General features: G+C 48.3%; 1 protein-coding gene across 1 annotated transcript in view; it reads left to right on the top strand.

The window, feature by feature from the left end:
- The window catches only part of LOC147632332 (Nucleotide-sugar transporter family protein), a 145063-nt gene extending 130433 nt beyond the window's left edge, over positions 1-14630 (top strand). Inside the window, exon 7 of the mRNA XM_086807155.1 lies at positions 13789-14630. Within this exon, the coding sequence (XP_086663281.1) occupies positions 13789-13950 (162 nt within the window). The 3' untranslated portion in view covers positions 13951-14630. The remainder of the gene's footprint in view (positions 1-13788) is intronic.
- The last annotated feature ends 5247 nt before the right edge of the window (positions 14631-19877 follow it).

Raw genomic sequence — 19877 nt, 5'->3', positions numbered from 1 at the left:
TTGTCTAGACCCACACCTTCTTCCTAATGCTACCACATTTTCCATATATGCCCACAAAAGCGTTTCCAACAAATATATCTGCATTAACGCCTTTCTTGCAAGCATCAGCATGTGGTAACTTGTCACTTTCCAATGACATTGCATTGCTGAGATCAGTACATTCCATGACACTATATCATGCTGAGACAACCCATTGAACACACAATTTGCTTCAGGAATGCACTAGCAACTGCCATACAGACTCACAAGGGTGTTAACAACAAAGGTACTTGAATCAAAGCCCTGCATTAGGCATCAGCATGTTATGCCTGATTAAAAGATAACCATATTATCAAACTCATGATGGGCATCCAAGTGCTATATGAACATGCATCCATATGTACATATGCCAGAACACCACACTCAAAAAACTCCTGACAACGTATATTTGGTCTTAAAGACCCACTTGACACAAATGACTAACCGTTTTGATGGCCTCGGAACCAACTCCCAAGTTTTATTATTCTCTATGGCATCCAGTTCCACTTGCATGGCTTTCCTCCAAGTATAATGATAAAGAGGTTCCTTCACAGAAGTGGGCTCTTTGTCCCGCATGATACTAGACATCAAAGCATAGTTTACCCGTAAGAGCTCCGTTGAATGGCTTTTTTCACGAACTCTGTGTCATCTTCGAGGTCCGTCCTCTATGGTCCACTCAGAGGGAAAGCTTCGTAACACCCGACTGTCGAAGGGTGTCTAACAACCACCTTGGTACTTGAGCAAAACGCGGAGCCTCCTGTTGCTGCTGCTGGGGCTCAACCTCTACAACTGACTGAGGCTGTCCAACTGGAACAATAGACTGGGAATCATCCTCAGACTCATTTGGGTCTCCAAGAAGTGGCGGCTCATCCACAGTGGAAGTTGGAACATGCTCATCAAAGACATCTCTGTTGACAACAACCTTGTTCCGCTCCTGGTCATACAATGTGTATCCTTTGGAACGAGAGTTATATCCGACAAATACAAGCTTCTGGGACTTCGAGTCAAGCTTCCCCCTCTGCTTCTTTGGAATGTGAACATAGGCATCACACCCAAACATTGGAAATGGGAGACATCTGGTTTCCTGCCAAAATAAGCCTCAAATGGAGTCATCTTTGGTACTGAAATCGTCGGAGATCGGTTGAGGATATGGATAGCTGTAGTTGCAGCCTCTCCACCACAGTCCGGTTCTTTCGCTCAACCACTCCATTCTCTGAAGGCGAACCTGTATTGGCGAGCCCCCGCTTGATGCCATGTTCCGCACAAAACCGCACAAACGCATTAGAAGAGAACTCTCCTCCTTTGTCAGCCCAAAGAGTCTTTATCTGCAATCCAGACTCTTTCTCCACCATAACGTGGCACTCCTTGAACCGAGCAAAAGCTTGGTCCATCTGGGAAAGGAAATAAATCCATGTGAATCTACTACAATCATCAACAAGCAGCATAAAGTACAAAGAACCTCCCAAGGATGGGGTTTGCATAGGTCCACACAAGTCAGTGTGTACCAACTCCAAAGGTCTCGAAGCTTGCCTAGAAGCCTGCTTCGAAAAAGATTCCCTGCCTGTTGCCAACATCTGGCAAGCCATCCATCAACTAGTCCCGGAAAGCCGCAACGTATCCACATTCAAGTGGCCAAAGAGGAAGTGCCACAAGTCACCGATCTGAGTGCGGGGATGTAAAGAACACGAGAAGAATGCTTCCCTCCTTTGCCATCGGGAATGATCTCCATCTTGCCCTCACTGTGAATCGGTATAGTGGAATTGTCGCCAATGAAAATGCGACTTGACTGTCGTTTAAGATCCTCTAAAAACTCTCGGGAAGGAGTCATGTGCCTGGAAGCAGCACTATCAAGAATCCACTCTCGAGTATCCCTGGCGGTGAAACCAACATGCTACCAAATCCCTTTGGCCAACGTCATATGTTTTATATGATTAACACTTGAGGTGTGCAATTAAGGAAGATGAAAGAATGCACACGGGCATTGACACGATCCCACAACTATGCCTGAGCCTCCCGTTCTTTCCGAGTAGAGGGTAAAAGCTCCCCATCCTCCAACTCTGGCCGTGGAACACCAACCACAATGAAATCAGCCAAGTCATAAGACTCCAAGACAGACTTCATCATTACCTTCCATATGCCATAGTTGTTCCCGTCCAACTGTTGATCCACCGGGAATGTGGGGAGAGTAGGGATCTTCACGTGCTTCTTAGCCATCTCAAGCAAGTCAGCCATCTCAAGGGTTCACAAGGTCTAGTGAAGGGGGGGTGGGTGGGAAAAAAATGAAGAAGAGGCTGCAAATAGTATGCAAGGTGGCTGTCCAACGGTGATGGCCGCCTTCTACCCGACCTCCAACTCCTGAACAACCCAAGCAATCTCCAATCAACACCACAAATCTGCAAACCCTCAAGGTCCCATTGTCTCCAAGCTTCAAGCCAATTGGGGCTCTGATACCAGGTCAGAATGCAGAGCGAAAATGAAAGACAACTGCTGTAGAGAGCGAAACGTAGAAGAGAGAGAGAGAGAGAGAGAGAGAGAGAGAGAGAGAGAGATTTTATTAACGTCTTCCAAAAGACCGAACTCGGCCTATGAGACAAATCGGTGTACCTGTATGGGGTATCCTCTGTCATCCCAACAAAATGAAAAAGTACTGAACTAAAAAGCTGAATCTGAGGAGTAAAACGCTCGCTGAAGCTCCCGCTCTCCCCCCTGCTCGCGCTACTGTCTGCACACCCCTCACCCTGCCCGCCCTCGCGCCTTCCCCCCTCCGCCTGCCCTCGGGTTTGTGCCGTCCCCCCCTCCGCCTGGTTTTCCTGCGTTGAAGCGCCTCCCTCCCCTGCACTTCGCCTTCGCGCCCCCCCCTCCCGTTGCTCTTCGCCTTCACGCCCACCCCCCTCCTCTTCAGCACCTCGCCCCCCCCCCCGGCCGCTCTCGCTTCCCCATTTCCCCCTTTTTCTCCCGTGCTCCCGTCCCCCCCCCCCCCCCCTAGGGTTCTGTTTTCGCCGCCTCTCCCCCCCCCTCCCCTTCTTTCTGGTTTTCTCCGCCCCCGGGGTTATTATTTTTTTACCTTTCGCCTCCCTCTCCTTCGTGTGCAGCTCGGTTCTTGCAGGTTCTCTGTATCCGCTCCGCCTTCGACAGAGCTTCAGACTCTGATGGAGGTTCCTCCCGCCCCACCTCAGAGGGACTCATCCGCAGCCCCCTCGCCCGCCCGTGAGGACACCCCCATCAGGCTTTCTCTTTCGCCGGAAGAGGAAGCGAGCCTCGCCGCAGAGGTGGAACGCCTTCAGGCACATTCCACCATCTGCCGTATAGTCGGCACTCGCCCCAGCAGAGGGGAGATCCGGGATCTTCTCCAGGCCCGCCTTCTTGCAGATGTGGGCAAGATCCTAGACGTTCAGCTACTGGGCCGTGGATATTACCAGATCGAGTTCGAGACAGCCCAGAGCGTGGCCAAGGTCCTAGCCATGAGTCCCCTTGACATCAGGGGTGCTCGGGCTTTCTTCAGACCTTGGCAGCATGGCTTTGACCCAACAGCGGCCGAGCAGGGAGAGCGCCTTTTCCATGTTACAGTTTGTTTCCCTGGACTCCGCCGGGAGTACCTTCCACTCCTTCGTAGGCTAGGAGCATTGGTGGGTTCGGTGCTAGAGACGGGCCCCACAGCAGCTTCAGTGGTGGCCAGAGCAGCTGGGCTACCTTCAGTCAGAGTTTTGGTGTCTGACATCTCCTCCCTTTCGAAGGTCATTCAGCTACCTAGGATAGGGGGGGGATGGATTGATCAGAGAGTGGAGTTTTCGGGGCTCCCGAACCAGAGAGTGGAGTTTTCGGGGCTCCTGAACCAGTGCTTTATTTGCAGGCAGGTCGGTCATTTGGCCAAGGCCTGCCCTCGCAGGAGACCCCGACCTTCATTGCAGCAGCAGGCCCCTGATGGCCTGCCCACAGATGCGGCTCGGCAGGCAGCCTCCAGGACACCTGCTCAGGCCCCAGAGACCTCGGAGTGGCAGCCTGGACAGGGGCGCTGTCGAGGGAGACAGCCATAGCAGCACGCCCAGAGACCGTTGCAGCAGCAGCCACAGTCTCAGCATCACTGGGTTCCCGTGAGGAACAGCTTTGCTCCCCTCCAGGAGGAGACCCCTGCGAGACGATTGAGGACCAGGAGATGCCAACACCCCCTCCTTCACCCCCCCCACCCCCATCCCCCCCTACCGCCTCGCTTCCACCTTCGCCGCCTCCCGTCCCCGCTCCTGTTTCGGCAGCGGTTCCTTCTCCACCTCCCTCGCCCCCTCCTCCTCCTCCCCCCCGCCCGCCTCAGCTCCCTGGGAGGCCCTGGCAGCCCCCTGGCGCTCACCTGCAGTCAGGAGGGCTCTGAGCACCGATCTTGATCGAGCACCGCAGAGGAGACTTACCATGCCGATTCGGGCTTCACGGATATCATCTATCCGCAGTCGGCTGAGTCGCCTCGGCACTAGACAGCGCTCGGAGGCTTTTGATTACTCCTTCACACGGCTTTTTGGAGCAGAGGGCCCCCATGAGCCAGCACCCATCCGAGTTCATGTAGTGATACCTCCGGCCCGCGGGGAGGAGGCACTTGATTCAGCGGTGGCCTTCTCGTTCCCTCTCTGTGGCGGAGCACATTTTATACGCTATCGTGGTTGCTCAACGTCTATGCGCCCAACCATGCTAGTGCCAGAGCAGAGTTCTGGACCCAGGTTACGGATGCATTGCCAGAGGCCGCACATTGGTGTGTCGGGGGAGACTTCAACATGCGTGAGGACCCGGCCGATAGGGTGGGAGGCAGTCATGTTACAGTGCACGGCACGGAGCTTGCAGCTTGGGACCGGTTTTGCATGTCACTGAGGATAACTGATGCATGGCAGCATGGGGCCTTCTTCCGCTCTCAGGACAGTCTTAGTTTCTCTTGGTCGGATCGCCGGCAAGGAGGGACTAATCTATCACGGATTGATCGCTTTTATGTGAACGACTGGTTAGGGGAGCGAGGGGACTCCGTCGGCATTCTCGCTGGCACCTCATTTTCAGATCATGCGCCAGTTATCTTGACATTGGAGGAGAGTACACGGGAGCCCAGCTTGCAGTTGAGGATCCCAGAGAGGGTACTTACAGATCCCAGTCTCGCTGAGGACATTGAGAGGATCTGGCACTCGGAAGAAGCTTTTGTATTGGAGTACAGCTCGACTATCCTTGGCTGGGAGGGTGGTGGTGGCAAATCAGGTGCTGTTAGCGACCATGTGGTACATTACGTCTTGCTGGATCTTCTCGAGCTCTTGTATCAGCCAGGTACAGAGGCTGATCAGAAACTTTTTTTGGTCTGGGCGGGACGGTCAGCCAGCACGGGCAAAGGTTGCATGGGCAGTTATTACACTTCCGCTGGCTCAGGGAGGCTTGGGCATTATAGATCCAGTCGATCAGAGTAGAGCCTTATTGGGGAAGCTTATTGTTCGGGGGCTGCTTCCAGGCGCAGAGCCGTGGAAAGAGCTTCTCTTGCAGCGGCTGTAGGCTCGGGCTCCCCCAGCAGGGGGCACTTGGGCACCAGAGATTCAATGGATCTTCATAGAGATGAGGAGGACAGGCCTCAGTAGAGGATGGGAGGACAGATTTGCTTTGAGCATCCTGAGAGCTTGGGAGCTGCTGAGACCGGGGCTCTCTTAGCGACCTCCTTCTTGTGTTGAGGAGCGGGCCAGACAGCCGCTCATCTGGAGCCCAGCGGTTCGCACAGAGCAGGGTCATATGCTGGGTTCTCGGCCTCGTCTAGCCTGGGGACCTTTGGCGGCAGGCCCAGCACGTAGTTTTGGAGACTGGCAGGCCTTCTGCAGTCTCCCAGAGGAGATCCAGGTGGAGAGGCCGAGTCACTTCAGAGGGGGGTTGATTATGAGGGATGATATTCAGGAGGCACTCACAGAGGAGTGGTTCACGCCTTTCGAGCTAGTGGCCCCACGGTGGATGGGAGCCTTTACACAGTTGGAGATCCTGATTGCTGTCAAAACTTGCACTGAGGATGGCAGATGCCTCTACTATGAGATTCAGGATGAGGGCAGACTTCAGAGAGTGGAGGTGGAGTTGCCTTTGGTTGCAGGGTGCACCTTTCAGAGGATACGGGTAGTGGCCGCCGCTTCTCGGAAGTGGCATATTGACCCAGACCCTGCAGATGTGCTCCCGGATTGGCGCATATGGGAATATGCAGCGCGCCCCTTGGCCCGGCTACAGTGGGACCCTGGGGAGTACGAGTGGCATGATCCTTATGCATCCCTTGAGGCCACAGAGATCACCTTTTTCCAGTATACTGTTCGGCTGGGGCGGCATGTTTTGACGGCGAGGAGGATGGTCTCTCCAGCTGCAGCGGAGCACTGGCGGCTACAGGGACTTTCACAGGAGTTCCTGGAGGATTTTTGGGCCCGGCTTTGGGCTAGTCGACAGACCCGCAGGATCTCGACTTTCCAGTGGCTGGTCGCCCACAGGGGCTCAGCAGTTGGCACCTGGCTTGTTTACAGCGGTCTTCCGGCGGCTTGCGTCCGATGCGGCCACCCTATGGAGACACAGAGACATTGCCTATGGGATTGCCCTTAGGCGCAGCAGATTTGGCTGCGGATGCTGCGTATTCTGGCTCCCCTCTCTCCAGAGGGTATGTTTACGTGGGGTGCCGTTGCTTGGTCGACTTCGTCAGGGCCTGCTATGGGCTATGAGATGGAGCAGGACAGGCCATCAGATTCATTAGGGGCCAGCCTCGCCTGGTTCCGTCACCGGATTTCTCGTCCGCCAGCTGGACACAGGAGAGGGATCTACGATGGGAGCTCCTCAGCAGCCTCACCATCTGGTTCACCTGGAGGGCCCGGTGTTTCAGGGCCTTTGAGGGGAGACTGGAGCCACCAGCAGAGACTGTACGGGGGATTTGGCAGGAGTTGATCCACACCCTGCGAGGACAGTATGACCGCATCTGGGACGACTCGGATGAGGCGATCTTGCGACGCCAGGCCTTTCACACCACCTGGCGCAGCGGTCCCTTCTATACCCACGCGGGATCCCCCCGTTGGCATTACAGGCCACCTGTTTGGCTTTCCCCCCCTCATATTGTATGATTTAGCCCCTCAGTTCTTTGTACTGATGCTTGTATTTTGCAGCACCTAGGGAGAGTCTCCCGGGCTGCCTTGCTTTGTTCACTGCTCTATTTTTCTTATGAGCAAGAGAGATCTTTTGTAGCCCTACGGGCGGTTTTTATATAACTAATGAAAGGATCTTTTCTCGGAAAAAAAAAAAAGAAGCTGAATCTGAGTGTGCAATAAGTACAATGAGTGGGGGAGGGGATGGAGCTCTACTACTAGGAGAATGCAAAGCAATGGTGCTGGAAATCTCTTGTGATGTACCTCTTGGGGCTCTCACTCGTCCGGTGACGGACTCATAGAGGGCGATGATGCTCCAAACCATGTCAGATGGGACTCCGATCTCTTGTAGACGGTGTAGGAGGTGGGCCCACGGTACCGTATCAAGGGCTTTGCAAAATCCACAAAGCAGCAGTAAATCCTCTGATGCCGTGCTCTACCCTCCTCGATGATGGCATGGAGGGTGAAGATGTGGTCAAGGGTAGAATAGCTCCTCCGAAAGCCAGCCTATCTTGCGGCTCTGCATCCTTGGTTCTCTGCAAATGAACTGAGCTCCACCTCTAGCATTGATCCATAGAGTTTGGCCAATGTGTGGCCAATCATGATCGTCCTGTAATTATTAGGATCAAGTGGATCTCTGGCTTTGAGGATGGGGGTGATGGTGTTAGTGGACCAAGAGGTTGGAAATCCTTCACAAAGGGCTCTATTGAACATGTAGGCTAGTAGGGGCGGCAGGGTATCATCGGCATGCGAAATGTACTTGGCAGTGAGTCCCTCATGATCCCGGGCTCGCCCATTGCGTAGTCTACGAATGGCCTTGAGGACCATGCCCTTTGTGAAGAAGGTGGAGGTGGTGGGACGGGGATCTGGTGGTGGGGGTAGGGGTGGCTGATGGGGGATATGATAGAGGGAGGGTGCATAGGAGTGCCATGTGTCCAGGAGGTGATAGGTGTGGGAGGGCGATATTCTTGGAGTTTCCTCTAGGCCTCTTCGCAGTTTGGCCCTAAGAAAAGTTGGTATAACTCATCCTCTTTCCGAGCATAGACCTCCCATTTCTTGCGTTGGGTGAGCCGTTGAGAAATCCGTTGCACTTGGCGCTTCGTGATTTGCCCAATCCGTACCTCATGCTTAAGATGGGAGCGTGTGGCTGGGCAATCGTCATCATACCAACAGTTCTGGGGCATGGAACCGCAAGGTGGCTTGGCGGTAGACCGCCGCGTGCAGATGAAAGAAGCGGTGATGTATGTGTGGAGTATGGTGGTGAGCTGTGATGTGAGGGTGGATAGGGGGACAATAGGTTCCACATCTTGGAGTTGGCGGTAAATGTGGTTGGAGTAAACAAGGTCAAGCTCGTGATCAAAAAGGACCTGAGTGTAATGTGAGATGGGGGGTGGTGGTGGAGGGACGGGTGGTGCGCAGGTAAGAGTGAAAGAGAGGTAGGCATGGTCAGCTTCAAAAGGGGGTGGCGGGATGGAGAAGTCGGGGAGGAGGTGTGCCAAAGCCGGAGATCCCATAAGGTAGTCCACGATGCTAGTACCTCCTGAGTGAGGGAAGGAGGTGAGGGCGCCGGAGGAGGGCCATCGGGACATCCCGTTTAGATAACGAGACCATGTGCAACTCCGAGCTCTAAGAAATATCTCCCATACACTTTGACGTCCTCACGGTCCTGCGATGATCGCTGCAACCTTGTGGTGTCAGTGATGTCCAGCTTATGTAGTCTGATAGGGTCATCTAGATTGAGTGGTGGGACTGTTGACTTCCCGTCCTGGCGTTGAAATCCCCGAGCAGGAGGACTTCCCCAAGCTGTGAGAACTCCATGATATCCCCATATAATGGTAAGTACGGTGACTGGCCATGCTGTGCGGCGTAAGGGGAGTGGCGTGGTGCAAAATAACACAGAGCAATGTGGATGACTGACTACTAAGCTGTAGCCGCACCCAAAGATACCGTGCATCATCGTCCTTCCGGACGATGCTGAGAATCTGTTAGAGATGGGATTTAAAAAGGACAGCTACCCCTCCAGATCCACGTACTCCTCCTGATGTGCGGGTCTCGCCTCGGTAAGCTGACTCCCACTCATACCCGGCTACGTATGGTAAGCCCCTCTCAGGGCTTTGATGAGTCTTTGTATAAAAATGACATCCCTGCCTGTGAGAATCTCGCTCAAGCCTCTTGGATTCGACCATAGCATGCCATTGCAGTTCCATACTGCCAACCTCAGGTGTTTGGTCTCATAGACCTCGTGTCCCTATTTGGAACAGCGCTCAGTGTGATAATGACCTTACCATCTCTGTAGATAGCCCACTTACCTGCTCTGCGGGCCTCATGAACTATCACCATCGCCTCATGCCGGTGTGCCACTTGTGCTGGAGTGAGATCATCTCCCATGTACGCCTGTGTGCCCTAGAGGGCAGCCCGCCTGTCTAAGAAGGCCCGTCTATTGGTGGCATCAGGGAATCTAATGATGAGGGGCCGCTCTCATGTCATATCCTTGCCTGCTCTCCATGTATCTGTAAAAAAAGGGGGGGGGGGGATCCCGTCCACTCCTAGCATCTGGCAAAGCGTCATGGCATCCTCCTTGGGGGAAGTAGCCCCCGTACTCACACATGGAGGGCCCTATCCTTCCTGCGTTTATCCTCCTCGAGAGTCTCATGTATGATGCTCTTTGGGGTTTGTGCTTCTTCAGCACCTCCACCCAATCTTTCTTAGTGGTCTGCAGTTCTTCCCACAGCTTATCACTCGCAGCTTTCAACTGCTCCAATTCAGTCCTTAGACCCTCCTGAATTCAGTTCCCCTTCCTCCACTGTATGGTCCTTGACCGTAGCCTTTAGGGCTTCCATTTCTGCCCGGAGTTCCCCTATCATTGGGGCAGCCTTTGGCATTCCTGTTTGTTGCAGCTGGGTCTCTTTCAACATCTGAATCACCTCTTCCTGGTGGTTCACCTGGGCTGCCAATTCTTCAATCTTGTTGTTCTTTCCCTGTATGTCCTTGCGGAGGCCTTCCAACTGTTTTTCATGTTGGTTCAGAACCCTGTTCAGCACCTTCTTTTGTTCGCCTGATAACTTCTTGGTGTTGTCCTCCACTGTCTTGATGTATGCCTCCAGCTCCTGTAGATTCATTGTGGCTATTTCCCCCTAGTTGCTGCCTTGGGGGCTTGAGCAAGGCCTGGTGGGAAGAGCGAGCTGGACAGCACAGGGTACGGGGAGAGAGAGAGAAGCAAACAGCTTGTGGGGGTGAAGAGAGAGAAGTGAACAGCACAGGTACGGAGAGAGAGAGAGAGAGAGAGAGAGAGAGAGAGAGAAGCGAGCAGCTTGTGAGGGCGAAGAGAGAAGCGAACAGCACAGGTATGGAGAGAGAAGCGAACAGGGGAAATGGAGGTGAAGAGAGAGAAGCGAACGGGCGGGTGGGGAAAGGGAGGCAGACAACACAGGTACGCGGAGAGAGAGAAGTGAACAGCTTGTGGGGGTGAAGAGAGAGAAGCGAACAGGGGAAAGGGGGGCGAAGAGAGAGAGAGAGAGAGAGAGAGAGAGAGAGAGAGAGCTTAGGGTTTGCGCAGGATAAGGGTAGCAGAGGTGGCGGGTAGGTTTGCAGAGGTGATTACGGCGTGCACAGATGACGGCCATCACTAGCAAGGCAGCAAAGCCCACTTGTCGATAGGTACGGAGAGAGAGAGAAAAGTGATGTGTTCACAACCAAGAGAGAGAGAAAAGTGATGTGTTCACAACCGAGAGAGAGAGAGCAAAAGAATGCATGACTCGATAATTTGTACGGGGAGAGAGAGAGAGAGAGAGAGAGTGAGAGAGAATGTTGCACGGCTCAAAGCTGATTTGATTGATTGATCATAAAATAAAGTACAAGCGTTTAGTTATATAGGCCTTTCCCAGTACCAAGCCATTTGACCTTATTTAATGCATGCTTATCCACTCTCTAAGAGATGGATTGAGGTTCACACAACTACACACAAATACACTAACAACCTTTTACAGGACTGTTCACACTGGTTTACACACATACAAGCTCTGACTTATCCCAACACTCTCTACGGACCTTCCATAGATCCCAGTTAGACTTGGTTGGTGGCCTCTCTCACCTATAAATAGAACCCCAATCTTTTGTATTTTCATCATAGTGTATTTAAATGCTAGTGTAATTTTCAATTTAGTGTAATTCCATTATCCCTCTACCTTTTCTCTCCATTGTGAAGCTTTGGAGCTTCACTAATCCTCTTCTTCTCTTGGAGATTACCCTCTTCTTCTTGGTGGCCAAGCTTCTTCTTTGAGAGCTACACATCTCCCTAAAGAATCAAGCCAAAAACCAAGGGTAAGCCTAAAACAATGATGTTTTACTCTCTTCTTGGATGGTAATCTTCTTCCCAACCTCTCTACATGCTTGGGAAGCATTCTAATTCATAGTTTCTTCTTAAAACCATGCACTTATTGATTTATGTTGTTTTGAGCTAGGGGAAGTTCTTCAACCTGAGCAGATCGTGTTTCACAAGGAGAGAGAGCTCTCTGACGCTAAGCTTTCCAGGAGATATCTTGTGAAGTTCAAGAACTACTTGCCTATCGATGCGAAATGGGTTGATGAAGATTACTTCAGAGATTACCCACAGCTTCTTCATGTGTATTTGGAGGCTTGCCGGGGGGGGGGGGATGTCACCATTTGGCCGCGTAAGTGGACTTTTCCTATTTTGTGCCAAGGTACGGGAGGCCAGGCTTCGTGTTGCCCGTAGTGTGGCCTGGACGTGGAACCCACTGTCAAGGATCCCAGTTTAGGCTTCCAATTTCGTGCTTGATCTGACTGTCAGCTATGACGTGTCCAATTCACGGACAAGGGACGCACACGTGAACCTTGTGAATGCCCTGTATTCTGTTATGATTTGTGGTATCTGAACAGGTGGTAAGTATCCATCTAAACCCTTGTTTATTATTCTAAAGATTTTATAACCTTAGCAGTTCACATTCATTAAAGTTGGGTAGGGCACTGGCCAGTGTCCAGGGCCCAAGGCCCTTGAATGGCCAGCTCAAGCTTTGGGCACCCCCTTTGGCCCTTTTAAGCCCTCATGTGGCCCAATTTAATGAGGGGGCACCTTATAGAGGTGCTCACCTTCATTAAAGGTGGGGGGGGGGCGTGCCACGTGTCACAAGGGAATAGGATCCCTTTCCACCAACCTTGCCAACTCTCACCTCTCTCCTCCCTTCTCACGTGTCCAGGAGAGGCGCATCTCTCTCTCTCTCTCTCTCTCTCTCTCTCTCTCCCCCCCCCCTCCCCGCCCCCCCCACTTTTTCCGCCCTAGAGGGAAGCTCCAAAAAGCTGCCATACCCGACCTGCACCCTGCTGCCGTACTGCGCCTGTAGATCCGTCATGCTGCTCCCGTACTGTACCCCCAGTACCACACCTGATACTGTACTCGACATGTAGATGCCGCTGCACCTGCCGTACCTGACCTGTACCCATTGCCGCACTGTACTTGCTGTATTGTAACTATTGCTATACCCGGCATGTACCTGTCGCCGTACCTCGACATGTAGATGCCGCTGCACCTGGCGTACCTGACCTGTACCCATTGCCGCACTGTACTTGCTGTATTGTAACTACTGCTATACCCAGCATGTACCTGTCGCCGTACTGTATCTACAACTCCTCCTGTGCCCGTTTGAGTACCTACATTGACAACTGTGTACCTGTTGAGTAACGGTTCTTTATGGAGTGCTTGTTCGCATACTTGGTGCTGTATGACTGCCTGTTTTTGTACCCATACCCTGAAGACTTGTATCATAGTCTTTGCGAGTTGAGTGAACCAGGCTCTAGTACGAGAGTGCCTGTTCGTGTGTGGTCTGGGAACGAGAGTTATCTGTTCACTTTGCTCCAGGTGTATGAGGCTGGTGCTCAGGTCATTTCGACTCTTTTTTGAGGAGTCTGGCATCAACAGTCTACACCGATACATACTCGTTTGGGTAACATGTATTCATTATTTGCATTGCATATCTGGCTGGAAAGCCCTTGGAACTTTGTACACAGGAGGGGAGGTGCATCTGGAAGACGGCAGGAAAGGAGAGTTTGCTGGGGCTGGTTGAGCAGCGCAGGCAGGAGGTTGTGGTTGGGGAGCTCTTTGACCTAGACCCTCTGGGTCTTTGGTGGACGTCAATAATATCGATCTTTCTTTCTTTCCTCCTAGAGCAACAAACCCATCATCATGAAATTCCCCACTACACCAAAGCCCCTTTCACTGCAGCACGTTAGTATTGGGGTCAGCCATCGGTCGTACAAAGGTTTTCAGTAGTAAAGTTATACATTCTATTTTGTGTGTGCATTAGACCTTAATTTGCGTTTCTAGAAAGAGTTCACTTTTGTCTGCGTTGTGGTTACATGGTGCAATTCATTAGGCTGCAGGCAAGGGGGTTTATTTAACGGCAAACTGGAAGCAGGGTATGTGGGTCTGAATTCGAAAAAAAGGAGGTTATCTGTTTAAGGCATCTTGTATGAATCCATTTGAATCGAGTCAAGAGGTGCATGTGAAACCAAGTTTTGTTTTGCACTCTTCTTTTTTCCTGGAGATTCGATTGATGTCTTGGATGCATACCATTATGTGATAAGATATTGAAAAATGGTTTCAAGTATGTAACCACCAGCGCTTTATTTAACTTGGAGGTGATACTGGCAGGGATTTGTAATTGTGACAGCTTTATTGGTTACAGCCTTGCTACAGCTTGTTTTTGAGGGAAAACTTCCTTCGATGCACACATTGTCTGCGATGCCATTGGTTGTGAGTAGCGTTATTATCTACCAACGATATCCCTACAAGGCCAAATCAAAGATGCAATAATGGCATTAATGTCTCTCTTACTCAATTCATGGGGGTTCTGCCAACTTTCTAATTTGAACTATACTTTCTCCTCTTCCACACAATTCATGGGGGGGTGCTGCCAACCTTCTAATTTGACCGATGGGGACTACACTTCTCCTCCTTTCAGGAAATTGTCATTTGTTGTGGGTCAAATTGTGTACAATTCTATTTGAAACTCTCTACAAAGCACATTTAATTGTGATGATGGATTGATGGTGAATATTGGAAAACAGTGCAAATGATTTATCTTTCAAAGATATCCAGAAGATGGAGTCAAAGAGTTAAAGATGATGGAAATGGTCTCAAGATGTATAATGGGCTTCTCAAATCGTACCGGGTTCTCAGAGAATGTATGGATGTATGCAAAATACAATCTATTTCTTGAACTCTTGATAGGGCCTCAAATACGCCCAGAAATGGGAGCTCCACAGATAAGATGTGCTTTTCACGTGGCAGTTCTACTCTTGAGTGTAAATGCCTGTTCAAAAGGCAGTACATTGTATGCACCTTGGCTCTTTGAAGTTTGACATGCACACTTTGATTTCCTCCGGACAAGGAGAGTTGTGTGAATGTAGGGTGGGCATGCATGCATGCTCACCTCTAGGATGAGTTTTAAGGCCATTTGATTGAATTTGTTTATTGGTTTTTATTCTTTTCAAGTAAACTTCTTGGTTTAGTCCTAAATGTTGTTATTCTTTTAAACTTCTTGGTTTAGTCCTAAATGTTGACAAGACAAATAGTACAATTGACAATGGTGGGAGTGTATGAGATTTGTTCATGGGGATGGGTAAAGGTTTCCCTTGGCGCTAAAGCACAACTCCTCTTCATGTTGGGCATCTTGGAATGTTGCTCATTACATGACCCTCGTCGACAGAGTGAGTCTCTTGGTCCATATATCCGTTTGTATACCTTTTGGCAATGTTCAACAAACTATTGGGGCGCTTGAAACTCTCTTCTCCATTGGCTCATCAATCATCTAAGCTTTCTCAATCCCTGCTTCCCCGTATAATATTGTGGGTAAACAAAGACGAACAATATACCACAAACAACCAGTCCATAGTTGTTTCTTTCTTATAAGAATATTTGGTAGTTTTAAATCTCTAAAGCTAAGTTGTTATAATAAATATACACATGGATGTTTACATAGACAAGAGTAAGGTAAATATCAAATTGTAAGTGTAGGCTAGTCAATATTTAGATTATAAGAACAATGTAAGTTTTTGCAATATTTTTAAAAAAATAGATTAAGTAGTCTTAAGTTACCAAGTATGGAAATTCCATCCATTAAACTTGTCCATCATTGAAGTAGTCTTAAGTTACCAAGTATGAAAATTCCATCCATTAAACTTGTCCATCATTGAAGCGGGGTATGAAGGCTTCATTCAGATTTTTAAAAAGGAGAAAATTTTTACTCTATCCCACTATGCTTCTGATCTGGAATATGTATAGTTTGTGGCACATGAATAACGTGTTACAGAGGGCTTGTGTGAAGATTATACATGAAGTAATTAAGGCTTAAGTAATCTTAGAGAATACTACATAAAGAAAAAACGGGTCCTATTTTCAAGAGAACACATGCAGAGTTCAAAGCGGATGTTTGTAGATTTGCGCTTTGCTTCTTCTGAGAGAAGGTAGTCGCTGCATGGTTTCTAAAAGATTGAACCTTCACCTGTGCTGCTTGTGACTTCATGAGAGTGTTGTGGCCTATATAATAGTCAAGCAGATGTGTTCTGCTTTGTTGATTGAAGTTAATCGCCTGTTTATTACCGCCTTTAACTACAACGCGGTGCTATCGTAGAGAGACGACGTAGCCTTCGTTTACGTATGAAAGCCACAACACCCACATATTGGTCTCTGTACACTTGGTTACAGAGCAGCCCACCCTTGGAAGAAAAACACTACATGGTCCAAGAAGACTTTTCTATACTCGTTGGATGCGCACAGTTCTAACCTTGTAAGGTTAATACTGTCCTTCCCATCTCTCTATATGAACACTTCACACTTTCAAGAGGTTATCTTAGCTTTGCGGAATTATGTGTCATTGGGTCTTGCCCTTGAGTCTCGATACAACTCCTTGATGTGGGTGCACTAGCTTTTTTGTCACGTCCTCATCACTCCGTTATCATGTTCGAATGTTGTTTTGCTGCTCAAGGGGTGAATTTAAGCTCCCTATGCTTAGATGGAGGCAAGAAGGAGACAGCCTTCCTGATGGTTCTTTCTCACAAAAGGTGGATAAGAAAGAAGCTAACGGAAGAGGGAAATGTACAATCCAACTTATTCAATTAAACAACCATCTAGCATTCAAGAATCAAATAGAGCACATGCAAGCAAGGGTAGAGAAGAGAAGATCGCACAAGTATTCTATTGCAAGGGAATGAATGTGTATTTCTTAGTGTCAAAATTGACTTATATACAAGTGACTAGTTTTCATACTAAGCGAACAAACTTAAAAATGGTCCGGCCACTGTTACTAGTCTTAAGTATGTACACAAAGTTCTTAAACTATCTCTATTTGATATTAGGCTCATGTTCAAGCACTGTCCTATACAAAGGGTCAAGTGTTCGTTTGAGCGAGTAAGATAGCAAAGCGTCACCCAAGTCGATGGTAAAGCTGTTGGCACGTCGGAGAGGTGTGGATGGTCCAGGATATGCTATATAGTTGGCATGCAAGGTTAAGTCGTATGGTTCAGGACCAATCCATGGGTTGGATGCATGACATAGGTTTTGCAAAGCTTTTTTTAGTTTTCTCTTGGAGTTCTGGGGTTCTCTCTATCAGCACATGTTTGTCAAGATTGTTTAACCCCTTCTCTTTATCCAAGGTTATGGTTATTTGGCCTATATAATAGTCAAGCATATGTGTTCTGCTTTGTTGATCGCCTGTTTATTGCTGCCTTTCACTATAACACAATACTATTAGAGAGACAACGTAGTCTTTGTTTATGTATGAAAGCCACAACACCCACGTACTGGTTTGCACTCTAGGTTGTTACAGAGGATCCCACCCTTTGAGGAAAAACACTACATGGTCCGAGAAGACTTTTCTATACTCGTTGGATGCGTACACTTCTAGCCTTGTAAGGTTAATAATGTCCGCATCTCTTTATGAACACTTCACACTTTCAAGAGCTTATCTTAGCTTTGCGGAAGTATGTGTTGTTGGGTCTTGCCCTTGAGTCTCAATACAACTCCTTGATGTGGGTGCACTAGCTTTTTTGTCACGTCATCATCACTCTGTTATCATGTTCGAATGTTGTTTTGTTGTTGAGGGGGTGAATTTAAGCTCCTTATGCTTAGATGGAGGCAAGAAGGAGATAGCTTTCGCGATGGTTCTTTCTCACAAAAGGTGGATAAGAAAGTAGCTAATGGAAGAGGGAAACTTACAATCTAACTTATTCAATTAAACAACTATCTAGCATTCAAGAATCCAATAGAGCACATGCAAGCAAGAGTAGAGAAGAGAATAGGGCATAAGTATTCTATTGCAAGGGAATGAACGTGTATTTCTTAGTGTCAAAATTGACTTATATACAAGTGACTAGTTTTCATACTAAGCCGAACAAACTTAAAAATGGTCTGGCCACTATTACTAGTCTTAAGTATGTACACGAAGTTCTTAAACTATCTCTATTTGACATTAAGCTCATGTTCAAGCACCATCTTACAAAGGGTAAGTGTTTGTTTGAGCGAGTAAGATAGCAAAGTGTCACCCAAGTCGATGGTAAAGCTATTGGCATGTCGTAGAGGTGTGGATGGTCGGGGATATGCCATAAAGTTGGCATGTGAGGTTAAGTCGTATGGGTCAGGACCAATCCATGGGTTGGATGCATGGCATAGGTTTTGCAAAGATTTTTTTGTTTTGTCTTGGAGTTCTGGGGTTCTCTCTATCAGCACATGTTTGTCAAGATCGTTTAACCCCTTCTCTTTATCCAAGGTTATGGTTATTTGGCTTACTAAATCAGAAACGTCTTTAATATTAACAAAACCTAGATGGTCCTTTGGGTTTCTTATCCTTGTCTCATTACCACTATGACTTTTGGACGTCCTTGGTTGGTTGGTGACTTTTGTTTTCTTTGAGGAGGGCAATGTAGCTTTGCTCCTTACCTCATTTCTTGTTGTAAATACTTTTGAAAGTATTCGGTACTTGGGTCGTAGATTGAGGACTAGCTTGATTTTGCTTTTGTTGAGCCTGCGTCCTAGTCATAATCCTCATTGGTACTTCTTGTTCTTCTTTTTAAGAAGGTTGTCTTATGGCACTCACTATTCTGAAGCTTGCTGCTGGTGGTGGTTGGGGTGCGATGGTAGATGGATTTGAAGTTGTGGGCTTATGCGAGTAGTCATTGATCAAGTGATCGATGCCACACCTAATGCACCATCTATCCAAGGGTGGCGGATTTGTTGTTACCACTTCTGGATTTGCCTATATGGAGCATTCAGTCACTCTATGGGAGCCTTGACATCCAAAACAAGCAAGATGACCTCTCCTTATTAGGCCATTAATGTCTCAAGGACTCCCAATGCTATTTGCATTAATGTCCACATCATTGGTCCTGGTTGTCCCAAATGCTATTCACTTCTAGGTGAGCTTCCAGGGATTGAGTTTCGATAGTCAACATAAAATTTTGATGCATAGAAGGTTCATTAGAAATAAGTTCAGTGTCTACTAGCCTCATCGGTGTGGTTCGTGATGGTGTTGGCTATGGTGGTAACATTGGAGGTGGGACCTCCAATGCTCTATACGGCACTCCTATCATTCTAGCCATTCATTGTGCGTAGTAACAGTTGGATGATTTATGATTTCCATACCAGTTTCCCCTTGCTCTCAAGACTAGGCACTCATGCACTATGTGGATGCTTTTGTTGTGGAGAAGAACTCCATATTTGATCCCAAACCTTCTCTTAATCCTAAACGAATCTGCCTTGCTTTCCAGTCCTCCTGACATCAAATTTGCTCCAAGTTGGCTCCCCTCCTAGCTGTCCAGAGTAACCTATCCTTTCTTTCATTTAGGGTACCTAGATTCAAAACACAAAACATACCCCAAACATTTAGAGTTATCCTTCTAAGGTGCCTGATTCAAATAATTGTTTTCCATTGATCTCCCAATATCTGTAGTTCCATTTCTTCTTCCACCTTCAGAAAAACCATACTAAATGTTCACAGCTGGACAAATTTTGATCCTATATCTCCCCACAATTCAAACCTTACTATATCATGTTTTACAAAATTTAAGATACCAAATTTGTCTCAAATGGGATCACCCCTTGATAGCCCAAAAAGTCTACTCTTCTTTGTTCTTCATGCTACTTGAATCAAAGGCACAAATAGAACTGTTTTCTCTTATGTTCTCCACGGGATCCTGCAAATTCAAACATGAGACCACCCAGCCAAGAACCACCTATTCATTGATTATCCCCCTCTAACGTTTGTATAGTTCAGGGATCCAATTCATGCTAGCAACCTGCTTAATCTTTGAAACCCATTCAAACCCTCTGAATAGATGAAATAAACCTGTTGTATAATCAAGTATTCACTCCCTCTTTGATCATCATGCACACAAACTAAATAGCATTCACTCCCTTTGATCATCATACACATAAACTCAACAGTATTCGCTCCCTTTGATCATCATACACATAAACTCAACAGTATTCGCTCCCTTTGATCCTCATACACACAAACTTAACATTTAGAGTTCACAAGAGACCAGTACTTGCTCAAACATATACAAGGTGTTCTAAACAACCAAATTGCACTTTGTTATTGACAAATTTAACAACAAATTTTCCTCAATTGAGCCCTTAGAAGAAAGATGAAAATGATGACAAAAGTTACGCTGACAATGTTGAATAGCTTGAATGAAGTGAGGAAGAGGAAGCTCTTTGTGATGCATTCTTAGCAAGAATCTTTC

Source organism: Cibotium barometz, chromosome 13 (assembly GCF_041138505.1).
Source record: "Cibotium barometz isolate CiBa-2024 chromosome 13, ASM4113850v1, whole genome shotgun sequence".
Lineage (NCBI taxonomy): Eukaryota > Viridiplantae > Streptophyta > Polypodiopsida > Cyatheales > Cibotiaceae > Cibotium > Cibotium barometz.
This window is presented reverse-complemented; position numbering and strand designations above follow the sequence as displayed.